The sequence below is a fragment of the Anoplopoma fimbria genome, chromosome 22 (genome assembly GCF_027596085.1).
Source record: "Anoplopoma fimbria isolate UVic2021 breed Golden Eagle Sablefish chromosome 22, Afim_UVic_2022, whole genome shotgun sequence".
Taxonomy (NCBI): Eukaryota; Metazoa; Chordata; class Actinopteri; order Perciformes; family Anoplopomatidae; genus Anoplopoma; species Anoplopoma fimbria.
Genome location: NC_072470.1, coordinates 4602198 through 4624943, shown reverse-complemented (window position 1 = coordinate 4624943; position 22746 = coordinate 4602198). Strand labels below are relative to the sequence as shown.

At 41.3% G+C, this 22746-nt stretch overlaps 1 protein-coding gene across 1 annotated transcript in view; it reads right to left on the bottom strand.

Annotated features, from left to right (window-relative positions):
- spega (striated muscle enriched protein kinase a) overlaps positions 1-17633 on the bottom strand; it is a 42156-nt gene extending 24523 nt beyond the window's left edge. The window contains 3 exon segments of the mRNA XM_054623833.1: positions 707-857; positions 3732-3830; positions 17264-17633. Of these exon segments, the coding sequence (XP_054479808.1) occupies positions 707-857; positions 3732-3830; positions 17264-17633 (620 nt within the window).
- Between the last annotated feature and the right edge of the window lie 5113 nt (positions 17634-22746).

Genomic DNA, 22746 nt, shown 5'->3' with positions numbered 1-22746 from the left:
AGCCAGCAACCCATGCATGCCACAGCAAACCTATAAAGATATGGTGTTAATCCAAAAGTGAGGGGCCGCTCTAGAAAACATGCAGCGGGTAAAAAGAGTGATCACAGTTTTCAGAAGTGCTGAATAATACATATTAGCAGATTGTACCATCGTGTCCTCTCTAATGGCTATAAGAGATATTAACAATGACTTTTTAAAAACCTGTTATCATTGTTAGATAGAAACCAAACCACACTCACAGCAATACAAACAGAGCCAAAGGAAAGTGTGACATCAAAATAAAAATGGGAAGTAACAAAGCTGTATGAAAAAGGCTTGAATATATGAAATAAGAGTTAAAAAAAAGAGTCACTTATGTAACTTATTACTTATGGAGTACAATTTTTGCGAGTTGGGTCTATGTAGGGTGTAACGTCTTGTCTTATGTGTCAGTTTTCTTTTTGCGATTTTGGGGTTTGTGGCCAGTCTTTTTTGTTTCTAAGTGGAATCCTAAAAATGAAATGCCATGTGCTATAACGGCATAGAAAATGTCCTCCCTCTGTAGAGGCTGAACATGCTCCCATAGTAGTCGCTGCCTACAGAAACACTTTCCTCTGAGCCCTGAACGGGCCGTGCCAGGTTAGCGTGAGACGCCCGGATTAGCGGTTCCACACCCAGGTGACGGACAGGGGGGGCCCCCTCAGCGGGAGCCCCACCGAGGGCTTGCCTGGCAGGGTTTGAGGGGTCCAAGTGGAGCCCCGGAGGGCGGGAGCCCAGAGCGCGGAGCTCTCGCTCCACCACAGGGTCATAGGCACCAGGGAGGGTGGCCCTGCGATCTGAAGCGTCTGGGTTATAGTCCATCATCCCGCCTCCCTCACCTGGGGGGGGGAGAAGAGAGAGAGAGAGAGAATGAAAAATAAAAATGTGTTAGTGTGGGCAAACAAACATTACATAAACAGGAGTAAATTATTATTGTTATGGACTCATTTAAACTGTGGATTAATACACAAATGGTTGCCTAGTGAGTATTTACAGCCGCAGGAGGGCGTATGTAGGGATTGACTCAAAATAGACTGGACGGCCTGTGTTTATTGTAATAAAGGACATGTCACCCAGTGCAACAGTGTGGCTTATTGATGTGTTTTGAATCAGGCTTTGGCTCCACAGGCAGTGATCCGATAGTAGGATCAATTCATGGTTGGGTTTGGTCTTATAGAATATCACCAGACTTATCATTTATTCTATTAGACATGGATTGTATGGGAAAGAGTCCATTTTTGTTTCATGTCAAACCTTTAGTAAATTAAATATTCGAGCATCCTAACACTCTGCTAGTAGCACTTTCATTTCTAGACTTTTTTCTTGAGACTGTTCTTTACTCATTTAAAAAAAACAAATAAAGCATAATATATATCTGAAAGCATGGACAAGAAGGGGGGGGGGATTTTGTTGGGGGTTATATTTTGTCCTGGTGTCTGTATTATGTATACAACACTATACTTTATCACAGAAATAATGTAATTAACTAACTGAACTATTCAGCGATACAAAGAGCAAGAATCCTGAGCTGGTAGAAAATGATACTGACGTAAAGCGGAGTGCAGAAACATGCACTAAGCATAAAAAAGGGTAAGATGGATCAAGAATCTATTGATCGCTTGGAAACAGGAAATGAAACAGAACGTGTAAGGGCTGCGTTTGTGGAGCGTGCACCACTTAAAGAGATCCTCCCCCATCGCAAATCAGGTAATGACTGACATTTTAGTGATGAGCAACGGAGACAGGAATGCTTTGGTAGCGAAAAAAGAAAGAGCAGTCAGCATCTTCTGTTAACGACGGGAGCCTTGAAACAGCGATGGTGTCGGGGATATAAAACGACAGACTGCAATCACAAACGAAAGTGACTCAGTGCCACATTCAACAAACTCTATGACTCCCTCTTGAAGCAAAAAACTAAATAAAAAAAAATCTTTCAGGGAGTCCACTGAGGAATTTATTACACACTTCTTATTGAAGCCTTGACTTATTGAGCTTCAGAATCCAGTTTTCATTTCTCTGCAGAAGCTTTCATTTTTACTCATAAGGCAGAACAAGCTTTTAGTGCTGTGCTTTGACACTAATGGATAAATCATTTACACAAACAATCTAGTCTCATTTGACCACTGGATCTAGAAACAACGTCCTTCTGCACACGAAACTACACCTTCTGCAGAAATGTTTAACAAGGCATTCTAGATTTTTGTATGCAGCCGACGCAACCAGGATCAGTTCCTTGAACAGAGCAAATGATGCATCACCTCATCCCCCTCTCATTTGATATTCTCTTTCTATTCTTTTTTTTTTTGTTGTTGCTCGTCTCTGGAGGGACGTGATGAGGGCGTAGTCAGCCCGCCAACACGAAAGCTTAGAAAGTGTGAACGCTGTGTACAAGCGAGGGAAGAATATGAAATGTCTTCCCTGGTTGAGGAGAAGGGTGTCAATATTTCTGATCTATATTCAGACATTGTGTTGCCAGGTTGGGAGCGAGTGGTGAAGGCATGCAGGTTCTGTGACGCCAGCCCACCAACGCCACTTTAGCACATCAGTAAAGGAATCCTTTTGACCTTTGTAATGCTGACAGGAAAAGGCTTGTTGGGTTAGAACTGGGAAATGTCTTCCACTCAAATATTTCACATTTGCATTTTAGACATTTGAATTAAGAGATCACAAGTAAGTAAATCAACATTACTTTGGCAACTTTCTTTTACAAAATGAAATGAGGTCTTTAGGCTTAATCAGATTTTGCACACGTGTCATATTAGACCAAAAGGGTTGATGGGAAACCGCTCTAAACAATGGCTCCTCCATTTTTAAATATAAGCCACATCACGACTTTGCTTCTGTTGGCAGAAAATGCAAAATGTCAGAGTTCAGCAACAACTTTGACCTTTGACCTAGAAATCTGATGGAGTCATTTTAACTCACATTGACAGGAAAGTCATTTTTCATTTTTCACTAACATGGACTTGAAAGGAAATGAATGAAATACCTGTAGTAGCGTGACCAAACCCTTAGACTGCAATTATAGAAATATCAAAGAATATGAAGAACGGCAGAGCTGCAACTAACAACTTTTATCATTGTTGATTGTTCTGCCAATTTTCTTGGATAATTAATTTGTTGTATTGTTTTTAAAGTGAGAGAAAATTTTCCACAATGGACCAACAGTCCAAACCACAAACATACTCAGTTATAGACAATAGAAAATAAAATATAAAACAGAGAAAGCTGCAAACATTTAATACTCTTTCTGAGTCATATAAGCAGCTCTATCACAGCTCTTTAATTGTACACAAAATAGTAAAATAATTGTTTCCATTAGCTTTAACGGTATTCCTCTGTTCCCTGTGGAGCCACGCAGTGAGATCCAGACCTGAGACAGGTTCCCTGCTGAAACTAGGGCAGTGTGTCGCGCTGTTTCATCACACCACGAGGGATTCATGCATTCTGCCATATCAGATTTTATCCAACGCACGCTGTCGGGCAAGCTAACCACCCTCTGTTGAATATATCAATCTGCATTGAATCGTAATTTTGTAGAAGAGTGTATTTGGCAGCCATGTTGAATCATATTGACCTCATGAATAAGGTTTGAAGACCTACTGAAAATATGTGCATGCTGCATTTTTTTTTTTACAAATATTGCCTGTTTGCAACTATAACAATAAGAAAAGAGCTGCACATAAATCTCAGAAAGATTTGAGATGAATTACCTGAAGGTCCTCTCCGTCCAGCCTTGTCTTGGTGCCTCCCGGGCCCTTCTTTGGTTTCCATCTGAGGTTCAGTGGTCTCATCCTCTGTGTTCTCAGAGTCTGAAACAACGAGAAGTAGAAAACAATGATGAATTAAGATGGAGGAAGAAGGTGGAAAATTCAGGAGAGAGAAACTGAGGTGGAGGAGAAGAGGAGGCCGAAAACAACAACAGAGTCTCGGTGAAAATGACATTTCACATTTGCTTAGCGGCACAGAGTTTGATGGGTCCTTGAAAGGAGCCGCGGAGGGCCCCCAGAGTGAAATAAAATGAGTTGAAGATGGAGCGTGACATGAAGCCAGCTGTGGCTTACAAAAATACATGGCTGATACACGGAGGGAGGGGTATGTATAGAAGCTCTCTCCTCGGGTCTGGAGCCATTTAACTAGGGTAACAAAACAGCAGAGTGAGCTTAGTTTCCTTCGCTTGACTGAAGGCTTTGTTCCTCTTATTTCTATTTATACATTTCTATGAATATGTCACCTGCTAAAATCATTGCTAGCAGCCTTCTAAAACACAGTACATCTTAACCAGAGCAGATTTACAAATCAATGAAGCCCTAGAATAGCACAAAATATTGAGAAAATAATGACGGAAGCATGCAGCTATTAAAAATCTTTTTACATCGTGACTCCAAACCAAACTAAAATTTGTCTAGATGTCATAATTATGAGATGATTACTGCGTAACCTTTTTAAAAGGATCCGTACGAGTGAAACGGCATGAAGTGATGTTTCTGTGCAGCAGTGAAGAAAATGACAATCATTCAGAAAACGACGCAATAAAAGGGAGATAGTCACAGAACCTGAAATCACAAATAAAATGTAATGCGTGCCAACAAAAAGACGGACGGGGACAACATTTGATTGTGGTCTCGATTATATAAAGGAACATTCAAAAGCAGAGAGGAGAAACAAATAAAGATGTAGACAAATTAAACATGATGGAGTACTGATCTCTTGAGTTTATCTTAAAGGTTAAGAACAAGAAAACACAATGAAGGGAAGTGGACTGAGAGAAACAGAAACCACAGATACAGTAGGGTCACAGTAAACCACATCTCTGTGGCTGAGATCACATCAGCAGAGTGAACAGATGGAGTCAAGGAGGGACGGATGGGAAGAAGAGAAAAATAAAAAAACAGATGTATCAAGACAGGCAGGTTTACCATAGCTTTGCTTTCGGCAGGAGCGGAAAACTTCACTTCCATAGTGGCAGCAAGAGAGGGCAGACGGGAGAGCACCGTTACTATGGAAACCAGCATCTCTCTCACCCACACGACCAATCCTCTTCGTACCCATTAGAGTCTAAAATCAGCAGCCAAACTGCTGGGTGGCTGACAGATATGTGTACTGGTTAGAGAGCTCGTGAAGGAGGACGACGACAACCGCAAAATAGGTTGCACCTCATTGCGCTTCACATCAAGTCAGATCCTGATTAGATAATTCCAGAAGGTCTGCCTAATGATAAGAAAGCCAATGTAACATGGACAATCACCATGAACTCATTACATTGCTTCACCGGCGGCGTGTGCTCGTCTTCCTGGGCGTTGTTATGTAGATCCACCCGTCTGTGTCAAATAGCTTGCAAAGCGGGCGCGGGAAAATCGACTCAGCTATGTAATTACAAGGGAATATATTTCACCTTGTATGGCTCGTATTGAAATGTAAATGTGATTTGGAGTGGAGTAGAGCGAGCCTCTGGTTTGGCTTGGATCATAGACTGAACAAATATTGTACCATAAACCATTTTGAGGCCACATATTATTCACTCAAGCATTTTATGCAGAGAGGCAACAGCGGGATTACAAACATATTGCTTTGTGCGGGTGGATGTATAATAATAATAATAAAACCAACTCGTTGTAAGCAGTATCAACATAAATACATAAAGCAATATAGATGTTCTACAACAGCGACTGTCATATATAAAAGAGTTATTAGAGGCGTAAATCAAAGTGAACATAAGACGGTAAAAAAAAGGCCTGAGAAAATCATAAATCTACAGATTTCTAACAGAAAAGAACAGACCACCATAGAATACAGTAGATTTGGTGTAAAGCTTATACTGACAACACACCATGGGTAAATCTGCCAAATGTCCGTGTGGAATGCCCAGTTCTCTGAAACAAGATACAAAGTACAATGCATTATTCAGCAGCAAACACAGCCAAAGATTCAGTTATACACAAAACACCAGGGTGAAAACTGCAAAGGTCCCTTTTGCCCAAAAGCACTCTAAGAGGCAGAAAGTGTGAATTCTTTAAAACACGCTGGATTCGTAGTAGAATTTGTCAACGTTTAGAAATCACCTGTACGAAGAAATGTTATCCAAAAGGTATAAGATGTGCACGCATCTAGAGGTGACTGTATGGAAACTGCATGGCAAGAAACATTAGATATCATAATGGCATCTATGGGATCAGTGAGCATGTAGTTTATCCCTGACGTTGTGTCACAAAATAATCCACAACTCTAAAGATCCACTAGTTTTTAGGCTGACCGACAGTGTAAAACTAAAGTATTTGGTTCAGTATGACATGAGAGAAATAAAAAGATGCAACTGAAAACATAAAAAAAATATCTTAAAAAAAATTAAATTGAAATAGCTGCTGATTAATTTTATCTTGAGTGTCAACGCGGTTGATCTAAATTCAGAACATTGTTCCACATCAGTCCAAAATAAATTAAATTCTCAAGTTCTTAGATTTAATCTCATTTTGTTTGAAAATATTAATCTGGACTTCTGAAAAACTAGAAGATGATATGATCATATCAGTGGGATCCACTGTGAGTCGCCCCGTCATATCTATATCAAAGATGAATTTCTGAAATGATAAATATCTGACAAACTCTCGGGGCCACGTTTCAGCGAGTGTCCCTGCTGATAAAGCAGTTGGTGGCTCTGCCTCTCGGACGGCCTGTCAATCAGCAGGAGGCAGCGCTCCTCAGAGTGACTCACTGCTTTGCAGCGGTTGGAAAGCAAAAGTAGCAAAAGTGCGAAATGAAATGACTCATTTCACACTCATTTACCCCCACGTTCGCTGCGCTCTCCCCCATTGGTTAATCTCTTTTTGTGTCAGGCCATTTGATTAACTGTTGCCTGGTGGTAACTGCTGTTTGACTCCACTAGAAGCTTCCATCGTTGTCGTGATCTCCGTTGTTACGGCCTCAAGGCAATCATATCAGCAGAAGCCAGCCACAAACTGAATCCCTTTTGAAAAGGCTGCATTTGGCAAATACTTCAAAAAATATTCTATGGGTATAATCCAAATCCTACCAGCATTATTCTCACAGATCTGCTGCTGGAAGCAAAAGGACACGTCTCAAGGGTTTGATATTGATGCAGAATTGAAAGAGAGGCAAAGCATCATCAGGAATCCGCTTCATCCCGATCTTTGCTCACTTTGTAGCCTTTCTGACTATCTGCCCTGATTCTCATGTCTCCATGGAGTGTAGCCTACTGACACACTTTTCATCTGCTCCCAATTTGTGAAAACTGTTACAACAATTACTTATTTATACAACAAAACTGCCATGACTTCCAAGGCGCATATACATATTTCACAACACAGAATGGGGTACAGCAGGAGACTTAAGTGGATTATTGTGCCCTTTTCCGTTTCAGTTTGACGTCTTAAGAGATGATTTTCATCCACTTAAATTCATTTTTCTACCTGGCAACCAGAGTTTTCCTCGGCTGACTTTCTTTTTGTTCAGTTGTCCTGATTTGCCCTCATTTTTTTGACTGATAATGGACAACAAAGCTGGAAAAAAGGATATCCATAGTTTCACTCTTTTGGCTTTTTCCCGACCAAATCAATGGTGCTCGGTTGTAATCAATATATTCCCCAGAAAATATTCCTAAAATGTTTCTTTTGCCACCGTTATCTTATACGAATGAACACATTTGCGTCTCATTTTCAGGTGAAGGGTGTGGCATGACATCCCAATATGTATATATATATATATATAGCTTTATAACACAATCATTAAATGCACTTCTGGTTTCAAAAAGGGGCAAACTCACCTGAAATCTCTTCTTGGACCAGATTTTCTTCATCTTTTCAAGTAGCACGTCCTGTCAAGCGTGCAAGATTACCTGTGGCATAAGCTCACAAAACCATCCCCACAACCCAAATAAGCCCAGGGTGTGGCATCATCCAAAAGAAATAAATAAATCAAGAATCTTTCGTGCGTGGGTGTGTTTACTCTCCAGTCTGGCAGCAGGACGGGGAGAAAGAGAGAAGATGCAAATCAGCCGGAGCCAGGTGTCTTTGTGTCTGAGCGTGTATCCGCTGATGTGAACAGCGTCCCTCTCTGACGTAGACGTTGCCTTTAGAGCGGCAATTCTCAGCTGGTTTATCCGACCCCCCCCACACCCAACCACCCACCCTCTGCCAGCTCCGCCTCGATTGAGAGCACACTCAGTGCAAGAAGAGGTGGGGGTTGGAAGTCTGAGCATAAGGGGTGTGTTGTTCCTGATTGCAGTGATGAGAGTGGTGAATAAGAGGAGGAGGAGGAGGAGGAGTTGGAAAAAAATGAGGCAGAAAACAACTGGCTTTAAGAGCAGTTTTTTTTTTTGAGTGAAGGATGCGAGCGACAAAAAGAAAGAGGAGAGTCAGAGAGAGATGAAGAGAGACAAATGGACAAAGAGGAGAGATGGAGAGGCGGGAGATGGAGACGAGATCGGTGGGGAAAGGATTCACGAGGGAGGAGGCAAAGCGGAGGAGACACCGTAGGGGAAAGAGGCATCGATGAAGGGAGAGAGGGGATGAAACGTCCAGACATTAAAGAGGGGGGAAGGGTGAATGAAATACACCTCTATCTCCTCCTAAATACAAACAAAAACAAATCCTTACATCACTCTTACACCCTCTGTCTCCTAGTCCATTCTCCTATTTTCTTTGTTTCCCTCTCTAAGGATGGTAGCACCCCCAGCAAAACCCATAAGCTATCCATTATTCATCTATATTCCATGTCTGTGAGCTTTAACCAGTGATAGGGTCAAGGTTACCACAGCCTCAAGCCGCCGAGGGCTGTTTAGACTCCAAGAGCAAACACCTTCCCCCTACTGGATTACACCATGATGCATGTTACTTATTCCAGGTACATAACTCCTCTTTTTTTTCATACTACCAACCATAGAAAACCAAGATTTACAGTATGCCATACACAATATTAGAGACAGGAACAGATTGCTAACATAGTTCCATCTCAATAAACCATTAGTGATATGTTCTATTTCTACATAAAGCCCTGTGTTCATCACACAAAGAGAATATCATAAAACGCTCCTTCAGGATGTCTGATTTGTTGAGCAAACGTGATGAGAATATGAACTGCCTCCCACCATCCTTCAAACCTCCGTCTCTGAAACGCACTCTGACACACGTTAATTGTTCTTTCAGACACATCTGTGGTCCCAAACACCTCCATCAAATTAATCTAAAAATAGTCACAGGCAGACCCAGATCTCTAACTAGCCACCCATAAGCCATGTCCACATTTCAGGACAGCTCTTCTTTCCCTGACGGCTGTCCAGCTTCGCTGAACGATGTGCTTTTTAGGGTTGTTAAGTGAGGCATGTTACAGTTTATGGCCTTGTAAACACAGAATCGATATGTGAGATTTACTGCTGCCATGAATCACCAGTTGCTCCTTGAATGATTTTAATTCTAGTCATTATCTCTTTTTTCCTTCCCCCCCCCATTTCTTTGACGATAACCGACCAGCTTCGGGTGGTATTTTTTTTATAATCTTGAAGACATCCCGATCTAGATTTACTGTTTAAACAGTCATCCTCTTTCACTGAACACAAACCTAGATGCAGAGGATTTTCACTTGTTTTTTTAACAAACCTCCCTCTCTTCACCCTCGCCCGCCTCGCACTCCTCCTCCATCCGTGAGAGGCAATCGGTCCGGCACAAAGTGCAGCAATCGATACCAGTGCTTTGTGCATGATACGGGATACACCCCCCCGAGTAACAATCCACCCGGATCAATAAGCTCATCATAACACAAGATTCCATGACCATCGTCCAATGAGAGGGCAGATACGGTGGGGAAGCTTCCATTTGCTTGGAAATATCTGTTATCTGTGGGGCTGTTTTGTTTTTTTATGCTCACTAAAATCCACAACGACTCAGCTTCAACCAATCTCTGGCTGGAATATCAAAAAATATCAGCCAATGAGAAAAGATAATTAGATTTTACTGGTGCGTGTCATTTATCTCACTCTGAATCTGTTTTTGTATGCACAAACTTGGACATAAGCCAGTCCTCATTATTGACGTCCAACATGTAGCAGACATGACTGAGCAAACTAAACACATGCGTCTCATTTTTGCCCGACAGGCTGCATAATTTGGCTCCTGCGTTGCCAACACAGATGGAGAAATCATGCACACTGAGTGAGTGTGAAAAAAATTATGGACAGGTGAAATTCGGACCGTGCTGCGGTTTAATTAACTTAAAACAACAATAGAGTGAGCAGACTTCACGGAAACGACATTGATTTTGTGACAGGGGCTGCTTTCTGTGGAGCGGCCTTGATGGATGCCTTCCAGGCATGCAGCTTTATCAGCAGCAAGTCTGGCATAATCTCTCTGCAACAGAGAGCAGATCCTGCTGCTGTTACATCACACTGTTTCTCACATCCAACCAGACCTTCTAGATCATGCATGTCCACCTCTATATTTGTCTTCAGGATGGAAGAGAACTATGAAACAGCGAGGTGCTCCTCTGAAAAATCCTCCAAGAAAAACCTGCTCATAAACCAAGCGGCAAGTCATATTAAAATGTATTTAAAAAATTGGAAAGCCAGCTTCCATAAAACGACAAGATCATCAGTGTTGATATCTCACTGCAATGGTCTCTCTGATGATAACGCGGTCTAATGATGCTATACTTCCAGGCAGCATCACATCCTTTTATTCCACATCCTCCAAAATGGAATATTCCACACAGCAGAGACTAACAAGCGTCGTGCTGTGAAGCATTGGTGCATTTCGTTACGTGCATTGTTTGCAAAGAAAGGCAAATGTTTGAAGATGAGGGGCAAAATACAAATGAAGCCCTAATGACGTTCACACAGGAAGACTATTCTTTGTCATGCTTACAGTCCTGTTTATTTCACATATATCCTCCCATTCACTGCTCTCACCCTTACTTTCCTTGCTGCCATTGTTTGGGCCTGTCAGTCCTTTTATCAGCTGATCTCATCTATCCAATCACACAGCGACACTCCTATATTGTCGGCCTATCGTCTTGCTGCTTTTAAATACGTTTCTCTCGCTGCCTTTAGTATCGTACGTTCATGTGCCCCTTCATCTGCAAGGATAACAATTATATTTTCTTCATTTACAGTCTCCTGATTTAAATCCATTATTATGTTCTTAAAACTCTTCGTGAAATCAACAAAATCACGTGGTGGTGTCCAACAACAATGCCTCGGCTGGACATCAGGGCCCAGATTTCCATCCACATCACTCAGTGCCTGCACTTGTGTTAGATGTTTTGTATGTGAGAGTTGTATCAAAAGAGAAATGTGTGAAGAAGATGAGAACCTGCTTTGTGATTGCATTTGAAGTTGTGATCCTGCATACTTTTGTCGTCCTGGACCAAAGCATACTCCATGTAGACAACTTGCACCACATTGTGCGGCAATTCCTCCCAACAAAAGCGTCATAAAGCTGATGCTTTTTTATTTGCCCCCCCAAAACCCTTCAGAGGCGAATGTGGCCAATGTTGACAGTCACACTGCAACCCGATCCTACCACCTAATCCTCACCGAATCCGAGAGGGTTCCTGTGAATGACTGTGTACCAGCAGGATGGAACACAAACACACCCTTTGCCAGACCAAACGCTGGGGTAAAAGCGCTGGCTTCACCCTCACATATTGCCTCAGCTGCCCCGTGAGAACAGAGAACCTCATTAATTGTAATGTATACGTAATCCACTTGAACGTAATATTTAGAGAATGTTAAATCATCAAGCAGCTATAGATTATCTCTGCTCCAGTGTGCCAGCGTAAGACAGATGGGGTCAATAAGAAATGGTGGGAGCAGGAATGCCAAGCTATGTGTGATCTATAACAGACGCTGAGCATATTAATGGGTTTAAAAGGTTCAACTGCAGCACATTTGCAGATATAAAACTAATACATCATTTATAGCCCTTGGAATTGCAAGTTTAAATGCCAGTACTTTAATCTTTGTTATATTTAAAGTCCTAATTTGTACCAGCCCATATATATATACACATTTGTACCATATAATATACATTATTTGCATATATGATATTGCAGAGTTTCACATTGTTAGGCCTGTTTTAATTAAAATTAAATTTAACAAACCTTTAAAAGCATCAGTGAACTCTCAGATTGAGCGATTAGTCTAATGGTAGTCCATGTATTTATACACCTGTCAGTTAGTCTGGGGAGACTGATTTCAAATCTAGTCATCTGGACTTTGGGGTTGGGACGAGCCCTTTGTTTACTACTGATCATGTAAATGATCCTTTTTGGGGATTTCTGTAGTTTCCTCCTTAAGTATATAAATGTTTGAGCGAAAGCAACAGATAACGTCTGTGTTTATGGGTCAGCCATATACTTTTACCGTGAAGTATCGCATGCAGTAAAAAGCATTACCCACGCAGAACAGGACGAGGAATAGAAGACACACAAACCCAATCCAATTAAGCAGCAGCCTCAAGTGTATAACCCTGTTTTAATTTCCATCACAGCTGTTCCACTTAGTTGAGTGTGCCTTGTATAAATCCCCTGCCACAGTGAGATCCTTCTCTTACTGCTATCGTAGTGAGTATTTTGTATTGAACGCAGCTCCCACTCACCTCTCTGCTTCTTGCTTCTCGGCCCACTCACGCCTTCCCTAGCATTCCTCAAAGCTCTCCGTGCATCAAGCAGCTCCTTCCTCAACATCGCCCTCTTCTTCCTCTGTATGTTCCTTTAAAAAAAAAAAAAAAAAAAAAAAACGACTAACTGGCTGACTTCTACCCCAAAGACCTTCTCCTCTCTGTACAAGTCTTGCAACAAGGCCGTTCCATTGAAACGCACCACTTTCAACAAGGGAACTTTCTCAAAACCACTCAGACAGGCCTTTTTCTCACAGTTTCATCTTCTAATAATATGATGTCTTTAAAATAGCTTCCTCTGCAGAATGAAATAAAAAGAAAAATGGTTGAGCAAGGATATGATGTCTTCAGATGTCTCCTGGACCTTTTAAAAGTTATCTTCCTTATCCAATGTCTGTCTTTTTTGTCCTCTCCCCGTCTTCCCCCAGTGCTCCCTAACTTTGACAGCTAGTCTATTTCAAGTTTTGCGCAGTACAGCCCCTTCAGTAGTACCGTACTTTCCCTTTGCACCCCCTTTCAGAGAGCCTGCCCCCCCGCAGTCATAGCAGGAGATTAAACACACCGCTACACAGAAACCGGACGACCTTTGTTGTCCTCTGTGGGTCACTCTGCTGGGACTACAGGGAGTATGAGTCTGGAGTACAACGCAGACATGTTGTCACACACCATTAAGGGTTTTTGCTACAACAGCACATACATTATGGGACAATGGGACAGTTACGGAGACACCAGTCATAGAGAGGTGGTTAGTGAAGTGCTCATAAACCCTGTAGCCTTGAATGAGTTTAAGGTTCTCTCTATGATTGTAAGAGCACTAATGTAGGATCAAACAACTATTTGTTATTTAAAGGTATAGTGGAGTAATGTCTACCTGAGCAGTGAATGAAGACAATCTCCCTCTGTGTGCATTGTAATCTGAGCTTTTCTGTGATTTGTTTAGATACCCGGCTCGGGCGGGACTGCTTTTTAGTGAATGTTAGTGCATGTGAGTGCATGTGAGCGTGACCCGCTGGCTAACTCACACAGCGGTTACAGCTGATAACAACGTCCTGACAGACGCCTTAGTCACAGAAGCATAGCAGCCGCCCTCCAGTCTCTGAGTCGAGGCCACAGATCTGAATTTGGAATTTAGCACCTTTAACGCTAAAGTTCAGTCGGTGTGACTCAATGAGTTTGTGGAAACAAGTATTCATATCAATGCTCTGCATCATGTCAATCCACATATGATCTGTATTTGATATTTCCTTATTCATGAGACACAGTCTTGTTGCCAGTTCTATTAGAGCTTCAACTTGACTGTCTAACTTTATAACCGGTGATGAAAACAAATTTGGATTACAGTCCATTTTTGTGTGCAACACAGTCTCTGTGAGACTAGAAACCTAAATCTCCCTGATCAGACTGTTATCAATAGGTGTGAAGACTGTAGAATATACGGTACAAATCTAGTGCATCGACTTAAGCTGAACCAAATAAAGTTAAATAGTTAACTTAGGTTCGGGACAATCTCAACCACCCCTCTAATCACCTGCCAAGCTTACTCATACCTGGTGAACACATCCTCTCCTTCATCCTGTCACCTTTACACTGCATCCCTTACTCCCTACATCCATCCTTGCATCCTCAACCCAACGTGTCTAGACTAGCTAGACTAACACCATTAAACTGTTAATCGAACTGTTGTGATGTGATGTCAGTTGCACAAAACAAAGAACATATAAGCATAGACAGATTTGATATGATTCGATTGGTTCCCCACCTGTTGTGGCCTGTGACCCCTAAAATAAAACAAACCCTCATCACAGGATGCAGGGTTTTTGAAAACTGATGAAACTGTGAAAGAATTATGCTTTTTTTCTGACCTTCTATCTTGTTATGGGGTCCTGACTCACAGGTTGGTAACCGCTGCTTTTAAAAAAGCCTCTCGGATATTATCTTATGAGCAGTCGAAAGTCGTGTTTGGGGGATTCATGCCCCTGCGTCACAGGACGACAATGATCTGCTTTTGTAAAAGTAGCTTAAAATACTGCAGGTGACTGGTCTGCTTCTTCCTCAGAGCTTTCAACCAGCTCATCCCTTAGATGCCTGACAGTATGTTAATCAAAAGCTATACGCCAGAGAGTGACGTCAGTAAAGTGGTCTAGACCTGTGACACAGCACCACTCTGGTTTCTGGTTGGTCTGATCTCTCAGGGTGATATCTTAAAGTGCCAGACCTGACTGCCTGTCCGTCTGGCTCACTGAGCGACGCTCAAACAGACACCCACACAAATACACATTAACCGGCCCCTCCGCTCCGGTCTCTCTTTCATCACCCTGAGCGTGATTGAGAGTGACAGTGCCGCGTCTTGACCGTGGTGATGCTATAATTATCTGTGATGTCTGCTGGTGCAATCGGAGAAGGGGGCCGGCGGCATCCACACATCACTAGAGCACAAGCCCTCTGGCCAGCACGGCACATACCGGGCCATAAATAACCACAAGGAGAGAGAGAGAGGAGGGGAGATGGAGGAGGGAGGCAGAGGTCAGAGAGATAGGAAGGCAGCCAGGACCCAGAAAATGGATAAAAGGAGGAGATGGTGGGGAGAAAACATTATTTTGCAGACATTTAGCTGCTTGCCATTCATGTAAATAGGAACATTAATCTATCAAAAGTTAAACAAGAAACAAAGAGAGGGTGTTGTTTTGGTTAAAGCAAGTCCAAATCAAGTCACGAGTCGTCATTGGCGAATATTTACAGGTCCAACTGCTGACACTTCAAATGTCATGTCTTACATATTACTACACATTACATATACAATTCCAAGGTCTATTCAATGCATACGTCTGAAAATCAAATATTTAAGCTTCACAGCTATGCAAGACATGCCTCTTAACATAACCCTAATCCCAGGGGGGGGGATTTTAGGTCAAGTCTTTGGAGGATGAAGTCTCAAGTAAGTTTCACAACAGTTAAGCCACGTTTACAGCTCTGGACATAGAGATAAAGAAAGTAACACAAGACCTAAAAAGGGATGAAGACGGCACCGGAGGCCACATCCAGTGATGTCGAGTGATTTAATTAAAATAAGGACCAATTTGAAGGATGTAATGTTATAAGTCATAAAAGTCTTAAAGAGCTTATGAAACAAAAAATGCATGCGTTCTGCGCTGTCTTTTAGCATTAGTGTCTAATTCAAAACTGAAATTCACGGAAAGAGAGACAAAAGAAGAGACAATGAGTGACAGGTGATAAGAAAGAAACAAAGAGGCGATCCTCTTCTGAACAGAGAGGTCAGAAAGTAGAAACTAATGCTGGATTGCAGTGAGAAGATCAAAACTAGCAGAGCGAGATCGAGAGGTGCTGAGTGATCGGCCAGCTGAACAGAGTGTGCCAGCTCATAGTGTGAGAGCTGGTGACATGCGAGCCCAACTGTCAACTTTCTCCACAGGCCAAGGCGACCAGACCAGACCACGATCAGATCGGGCCAGCAAAACCAGGATCATCTAGTTCTGTATTCTACACATGAGACTCTGTCACTCAAATGGATGATGCATACTGGTCAGGAGGACTTAACATGACGTCAGTATCCTTGTAAATGCACTTCACGAGCCAGCTCTGAAAACATTTTTCTGCTCATTAGGCTCTTAACAAAGTAGAAAATCACCACTCAGTTTAATCTGAGGTTTGGACATACTTGACTGCAGTTTCAAAAGACTGTAACACAATGCTACTTCAGTGCAGCTAGAAGTGATTATGCATGAACTGCTCATTTTATCTACAAAGAAAGAATATCTGGTGTTGGCTATGCCTTTACAATTCCTATTGTTCTTATCCTTAGCATACAAGTACAAGATTATTCCTAGTGTGTTTAGTGATTCAAATATGTTTCAGAAACTTTCAATATGCAGATCACATAATGCAAAAGAATAGAGTCAGATCCACCGCAAAGAAACTGATACACTGCAACTAGGACCCATGACAAAAAAAAGGGGCTATATGTAACATATAGGGCTCTGGGATATGCTTGTGCTAAAGCTAGTTACTGGAGCATAGAGGAGAGTTGAGCTTAAAAAAGCCACAGAAGCTTCTCTGACAAATTCTATCCTTGGAGGTGACAAAATAAACTGGGGAATAACAGACAGACAATCTATTCAAATCCATCATGCTAAAGTGCAAGAGAGTGCATTTCCAGACGTGTCGTAAAGGCACTTTCACACAGCTCTAAGAGTGTGAGACATGCAAGGAGAGGAGGAGGAAGTGAGACGGAGCACGGACGAGAGCTGTGACACAATCATGAAAATAAAAAAATGCAGCGCTGTGACACATTTCGGACATTTAACACGGACCTGCGGATGCACATGGAGCTCATTTGAGTCAGCTGTCACTCTGTCACTGCTAGTTGAGACTTTAGTCAGCAGTGTTAGTAACCGCACTGAAAAACCAGAGAATTATCAATGATGTCAGAGATTCTGCATCACAATGAAAACCGGTCTAATGCATGTGATGATATACAGATACAAAGCAAAGCAACTCCTCTTTCCCACCACACAGAGCCTCCTTGTGTCCTACATACAGCATAGCCTGTATTCCAGGAAGAAAGGGAAAAGCAATTTAAGATTTCAGTTGTTTGTGATTACCTTCACCGAGGTCCATAATGGCCAAGACAGCACTGCAGCTTGCTTCTCCCAGCTCATTGGTCGCCACGCAAGTGTACAAGCCGGCGTCGCACATGCGGCAGTCCCGAATCCACAGCCCGCCCGAGTCCTGGGCTTCAGATGGCGGGACGGGCTCATCGTTGTGGTACCAGGTCAGCAAAGGTTTGGGGTTTCCTGCTACGGACACCCTCAGTCGGATATCACAACTCGTTCCCACTGCTGCTTTACGGAGTTTGCGGATGAAAACTGGCGGTGTGGGTTCTTGCATTGTCACATCAGCATCTGGAGCAATCTGGTCCTTGGTGACTTTCGGCCTCTTGAGACTGGGATTGGATCCAGGGCCTTCTGCCATCTTGATTTCTGTCAGACTTCTTTCCAGACTCTCCTTTTTAATCTGGTAACTGATTGGGTTTTTCAAGATCAGCGACAGTTATTGAAGGCCTCTTCTGAAGGACTCCATTGCCTCCGATACCTCTGGGCTCACGGGGAGTGCAGAGGATGTTTGACCCGGGCTGTTGCACTGGGGACTGTGATGAACAGAGCACATCAGTTAGAATGACATCCCAGTTATGTTTCCATACAGTACTTGATTACAGACACTGTTTGTAAAAAAAAAACCAAAAACAGATATAGTCATAAGTGAATAATGGGAAGGGTATGATCCAGTTCATTTTGAGTTTGAGCCATACTGAGTGCCTCTTTTTCTGTCTCTTGCAAGTCCCACAAAACTCATGACGTTAAGTAGGCGTGTCCTGAAACCTGAAGCCATTTTAACATGTGTCAAAGATGCTACTGGTTGGTGGTCTTACATTGAAAAAATAGCCAGGGGTGTTTCGGAGCATGTTATGTTATAAGTCATAAAAATGTATGATGTAATGTAGAACTTTGACACTGAAGGCCTGGGTTTGCCTTTCATCTCCTACCCACAATGACCTTTAACAACTTTTTTCTGAGTAGCTCTTCCTGGGAACAAAATAAGTGACTGCTTGTGTGTCTTTGTCCTCATGATGGGAGCACAGCAATTTTGTTGTCCTTGGTTTTAGGACTCAAAATAGCAAATAGCAATAAACAGAATGCCACGGTTACTGATCATCAGCATTTGGATTTGCTGAATATGCTAATTTATGATATCCCTGCTGATATGCTGATCCAAAAGAGTTGCTTTAAATAGACTTTACCCGATAATAGAAAGAAATGCATCTTACCTCACTTTCGCCATTAAACACCAAAGGAATCCCTTTGGACATCCCCGCAACGTCCAAGTTAAAGTAACAAGATCCATGGAGCAAAATACTTCATCTCACGTCCTTTGCTAAAGCCAGTGTCTCTACGTGTCCTTTAGGCTGAAGGTGTAAGTCCGCTCCAGATCATGTAGCATTAACAGCCGCTGCCATGGTCCCTTTCAACAGCTTCTCCACCGCTGAACGCTGCTGAGACACAGAGAGACATCCTTTTCCCTAAATGTCACCCACTCAGGCCTTCTGCTCTGCTGGTTCTTTAGTAACTACATTTGAGTACATTTGAGTAAAAAAATACACTTTACAAACCTTTTGAGCTTTTTTAGTACTTACAGCAGCTCATGTTATCTGTCTCTCTCTCTCTCTCTCCCCCATCTCACTGCTTCACCCTCCAACTCCCTCAGGTTGGGAGTGACAGCTGCACCACCACAGATAGGTCACATTTCTTGGGCTGCCATGTATGACCTACACACACACACACACACACACACACACACACACACACACACACACACACACACACACACACACACACACACACACACACACACACACACACAAGCTCCCTTTAGATAATGTTATCAACTAATGTGTGTGTGTGTGTGTGTGTAAGTGAGGACATTCTGGCCGGTCAAGGTTCAGATTTAAGTTAGGGTCATGCATTTAGTTGTGATGGTTTAGTTAAGGTGTTAGGGTATTCATTATCTCAGGGAGTGTCCTCACAGAGATAGAAGTACAAGTTGTGTGTGTGTGTGTGTGTGTGTGTGTGTGTGTGTGTGTGTGTGTGTGTGTGTGTGTGTGTGTGTGTGTGTGTGTGTGTGTGTGTAACATGCAAAGATAGCCTGTGTGTGACAGTTGGAGTTGCTATAAAAAGAAAGTCTAATAATAATAATAATGACAGGACAGTGATTCATACAACTGTAGGGCAGTGATACAACAATACAATGCAATATATGTAGTAGTCACAAAAGACTATAATGCTTTTTTGCAGAGTTCTTTCACAACTATATATTTTGCATTTGTTATATTTGTACATGTTTCCGATTTTCTTTTATTATGAATTCTCGTTTTTTTTTTTTTTTTAGTGACATAAATCTCCATGCTGTAATAACGGTGTATATAAATATGATCAATAATAAACTTGCAAATGTAAAAACACTCGTATGAAATCCTTAAACGTAGACATAGCAATAAAAGTGTGTCCCCTTTGACCTAAATTCAGATTTAATGCAGCCTTTTCAATATTATGCAAACATTTGAAAAGAAAATCAATAAAAATATATTAAAATGTACCCCCGTACAGTTGTCATGAATGGTGACATTAGCTATAGAGGGCAAAACTGCTTTTTGCACCAGGCTGCTGTGAAGACTTTGGGCATTTCCCATGGGGTTCTATGTGGATTGACTTGCTTTAGAAGAAAGTCTCGAGTGGCTGTTTGAAGAACTGCAGTTTTTTTATCACTTTTGACACAGCATTGGCTTCTTTTCTCATCGCCTGAGGTCTCAGATTGGTTCGTAAAAAAGAAACCTGGAGCTTACATTAGCAGAATGAATTATCAACCTCACATTAATTAGTTCTTCTATGCTACGCAAGCTACTGAATGTCTACACATGCTGCTTTTGCTTTTTAATGATTCTCACAGTGGCTAAAGATCTACCCGTTTTCACTTAGACTTTAATGTCTTTCTTTAACTTAACCTTTAACCTTCTTCAGTGTGACATCCTGGATAGATCTTTCACACACATTCTTGTTCTTTCTTGTTCTTGTTTTCCCCAAAAACAGATTATTTGTGGATGTCAGAAAGTACTGATCGATGGCCTATTCACTTTTCGTGAGATCTGCTGTTGATAAGAAAATACATTGCAAGCCTAGTACATGTGCTTTCCATCACTGGTCATTTAGCTGCCAACCAAAAACATTTTTAGGATACTAAAAATGAATAAAAAGAAACATGATCACTCACTGGGATTTTGAATAGGGACATTTTTTGGGGAGAATTAACTTGAACAAAACTGCCAAATTGAACATTTGTGCCTGTCTGTCATTCAGTGCATACAGTAAAACTCCTCAAGCAACAATCAATATTTGTATTTCTGTATTGTATGCACTGTGCTGTGTGTTTACCCTCCAGGATGTTTACTATTTCAGTATATGTGCGCTTGCCATCTAAGCAAATGATGAAAAATCGTTCTTCATAATCGTTCTCATCCTATTCATCCATTGGTTTCATCCAAACACATACAAAAATAATGATATGGAATGAATTATTAAAAGAGTGAAACTAACAATTGTGTTTTTGTTAATTGATTCTCTCTCCTGTGATTCCTAATGAGGGATGTAAAAATGACATTTACAACCTATTTACCCATCATGCTGCAAAATAAGCCTAGAACCACAGAAAAGGACCCGTCTTTCCCTCTACATATTTCTATCAGGTTATTTTTCCAACATAAAGGTTTTTTTCAAGAAAATGCAAAGCCACATTAAATGCTGAAGGAATTAGGCTATAAATAATTTGCAATATGGAATTAGTTTTCTTTCCCATTTAGTTAATCAAACTTATATACATCAAATTATAAGGACAAAAGTACATGTTGAGTTACAGTAGAAATCAAGCTGAATGATGCACATGCAATTTCAGTCAAAAATGTAGGTAAAATACAAGAAATATTTAGTCTGTGATGTGTTTTGCCCTTCAACATGATCAGGGTCCTGTCATGACGCACACATCTGGAGATGTGGTATTCTGTCGCCCTCTTCTGGTGAACACAGTGAACTGCTAGATGACTATTTCAGACTCAGGTGTAATAATAAAGTCTAATTAAAGACAATAAATAAGTATGGAGCTGCAGTAATGTTAGGGCCCCGAAACTATTATATTATTATTATATACAACATATATTATTTGTGTAAAGATTGAACAATCATATACAGCTGTTTGCTCATTGGGAGGCTTTAGTTTTCTTATAACAGAGATAACTCAGGTTGCTGACTTTTCTGACACTTCTCTCCTTCTGTTACTGTGAGACTAAGTGTGAGCATGTCACAGAAACACATTTCAACATCGCAAAAGCAAAACTATAAGTAAACAAAGTGTACAGCTCACCCACGAGGCCTCTGTTGTTACCTTCTGTCTCCTGCAGGTCAACACAGCACAGGTGTCGCCAGTAACATTGATGAGTTACACAGTCTCACTTTAAATGTCATGAACAATTTAGTAGTTTAGTAAATTTAAATGAAATTAGGACTTATCATTACTTTTTTGTGGCATAGTGCAGTTTCACCAAATATTTTGTCATAGTTGAATTTGTATTTTAAACAATGAAACAGCTTGAGTGGTCTAACTTGACCATGGAAATAGTCATTTCTAGGTCCACTTTCTAGATTTTACAGAGATTTCAACCTCATCTCACAGTCTTTAGTTTCAAATTTAACCTTATAATTAATCTCAAAAGAAATATGGTTTGCAGCCAGAAATCAAAACACATAGATCCCAATTACAAACTGATGACATTGAACAGCAATGAGGTCAAAGACATAAAAGCAATAAAGCATCAGGGGATGCACAGTCCTCATTAAATAAAACATTCTCCAAGACAACAGTGCAACGTTTTAAAACAAAGCATCTGTGAACATCTGGTCTTTGGCCAGTTGATTAAATGTTCTTGTACAGAAACACACCTTGTGAAGAAATATTTCTCTGAGACGGATTCAAGGCCAGTCAGATAAAGGTGGCCCACAGAGGCTTCCCTTACAGTAGACAAAGACTTTTTGTTTAGTGGGAAAACAGGTGTTAGATATGGCTGTTATGCTGAAGTCAAAGTTTGCATAATTAACACATCTGCCATATAGGTCACAGATGAATGTTTTCAGCACTTGAGAAGTTGACACAGCTGATACTAACTCAAATAGAGCTTTTTATTTTTTACTGTGAAACATTTATTATACGCCTACTGCAGATGATAATATATGATCAGGATTATGTACGTCAACGTCACATAATTAGAAACACTTGACACAGTGTGAAAAACCTTTATAATTCCATGCACCATGCAATTCTACGGGACACAAAAGAGGACAATAAAATGTGCAGACACATCTGTGAAACAGCCACGGAAACAGATCATGCAACACCCAACTGTCAAGGCCACGTTTTGCTATCTTCCTATTCTGTGTTGGAAACGAAATGCTTTTGCTTGCAGACTTCACTCAGACTCAGACAGCTG